Source organism: Callorhinus ursinus, unplaced genomic scaffold, assembly GCF_003265705.2.
Source record: "Callorhinus ursinus isolate GAN/ISIS: 27379988/994484 unplaced genomic scaffold, GSC_fseal_2.0 scaffold121, whole genome shotgun sequence".
In the NCBI taxonomy this organism is placed as follows: domain Eukaryota; kingdom Metazoa; phylum Chordata; class Mammalia; order Carnivora; family Otariidae; genus Callorhinus; species Callorhinus ursinus.
Window position 1 is genome coordinate 443,552 of NW_027397183.1, and position 1,910 is coordinate 445,461.

Genomic DNA, 1,910 nt, shown 5'->3' on the forward strand with positions numbered 1-1,910 from the left:
GCAAATAATGAATCATGGAGCACTACATCAAAAACTAATGATGTAATGTATGGTGATTAACAGAACATAATAGAAAAAACAGGACCTCAAAAAATAAATTCATAAATACATAAATATCAGTGCTACAATAAATGCTATGAAGAAAACAGAGTAGCTGAAAGAATGAAAGCTGGTAAAAGCAAGAGGCTTTGACCCTACCACCCAACAACGGCACTACTAGGTATTTATTCAAAGGATAAAAACATAGTAATCTGAAGGAGCACATGCACCCAGTGTTTATAGCAGCAGTGTCCGCAACAGCCAAGCTATGGAAAGAGACCAGATGTCCATCCACAGATGAATGGATAAAGATGTGGGGTGTGTGTGTGTGTGTGTGTGTGTGTGTGTGTGTGTGTGTGTGTGTGTAAAGGAATATTACTCTGCCATCAAAAAAATGAAATCTTACCAATTTGCAATGACCTGGACGGAATTAGAGGGTATTATGCTAAGCGAAATAAGTCAGAGAATATGTGAAATTTAAGAAACAAAACAGAAGAGACTCTTAACTATAGGAAACAAACTGAGGGTTCCTGGAGGGGAGGTAACTGGGTGATGGGCATTAAGGAGGGCACTGGTGATGAGCACCGGTTGTTATATGCAACTGATGAATCACTAAACTCTACCTCTGAAACTAATAATATACCATATGTTAATTCATTGAATTTAAATTAAAAAAAGCAAGAGGCTTCCTAGACATAGCTTGTAGAGAATAAGGAATTAGTGTTTATTTAGGTTTGTACCCTCAGCGTTTTTATAAAATGGTCGATAAAAGTCCGTTGACTGTGCAAATGAATGAAGGTGCCCAATGGGTAAAGGAGGGTCAAGAAAAAGACCCGAAGAGCGTGGGCAGCAGAAAGAGGATTAAAGGATTAGGTGTTGGTGCACAAACCAAACCTTAGAATACTTTTAAGGTCTCTGAGCTGACCACGACTAATTCCTGCGAACGGGGATTCAGGATTTGACAACTAACCAGCAAGGTCCCCACGTGTCCCCAGGAGCCAGCTCCCATTGGCGAGCTGTGTATTCCGCGTCCGGAACCACTCTCTTTCTCCGAGGCAGGGGTCAGAGGCGCAGTCCAGAAGCTTCGGGGCGCTTTGGGGACCGCTCTTTTCTCGCGGCTCGGGCTCTGAGCACTGAGGCCGCGTGATTCCCTCCAAAAGTGGACGAGAGAACGGGGAGACGGAGGCTGGGTGGGGGCGCGGACGACCGCAGGACGCCTTCCCACTATGCGGGGTGAGGGAACCGGACTCAGCAAACCCTACCCTTTCCCCGAGCTCTGGGAGGCAGGTCCAGGCGGCCGACGAGAACAGCGAGATCCTGGCCAGCCGGCGTCACTGAAACTCCGAGAAGACAATTCACGAAAGAGTGGCTGAGGGGTCCCGGGGTGGGAGGCAATAGCTCACCTGAGAGGTAATCATGATGCTGGAGTCGATCAGGAAACTCATGGCGAAGTGTAGGGAAGGCTCCTGCCTCCAATTTCCACTCCCTGTTGCTACAGCAAGCTCGGGCCATAGGCCCTTTCACAAAGGCGGACTTCGCCCAGGGGCCACCGCCGGGACCGCGGCTAGCCAGCCCGACGCCATCAAGCTGCGCCGCAGTCAGCCAATCCGCGGCTATATCTAGTGCTTCCCGCTCCGGGCTAGGAGTGGGCGGGGCGACGCGAGGCTCCTGGGAGCAGAGGCCCCGGGGGCGGGGCCAAGGAGAGGGCTCTCTCTGGGGGCGTGGCTTAACTAGAGATGGCCAGGCTAAAAGGGGCGGGGTACAATTAGGTGGTCTGAACATCCCAAAGCTGATGTAATGCGAGGTAGCATTTAATTTCTGAGGCCGAAGATGGTGGTGCCTGAGCCAATATCTTATTTTAAGTGTTAATT

The 1,910-nt window shown here is 49.5% G+C and overlaps 1 protein-coding gene across 2 annotated transcripts in view; it reads right to left on the minus strand.

Moving 5' to 3' along the window:
* GPR89A (G protein-coupled receptor 89A) overlaps window positions 1-1,659 on the minus strand; it is a 56,355-nt gene extending 54,696 nt beyond the window's left edge. The window contains exon 1 of one of the 2 annotated variants that reach the window (XM_025858475.2): window positions 1,443-1,659. In XM_025858475.2, coding sequence (XP_025714260.1) covers window positions 1,443-1,484 — 42 coding nt within the window. In that variant the 5' untranslated portion in view covers window positions 1,485-1,659. The remainder of the gene's footprint in view (window positions 1-1,442) is intronic. The other variant, XM_073889880.1, reaches the window with a different exon arrangement.
* Window positions 1,660-1,910: the final 251 nt, after the last annotated feature.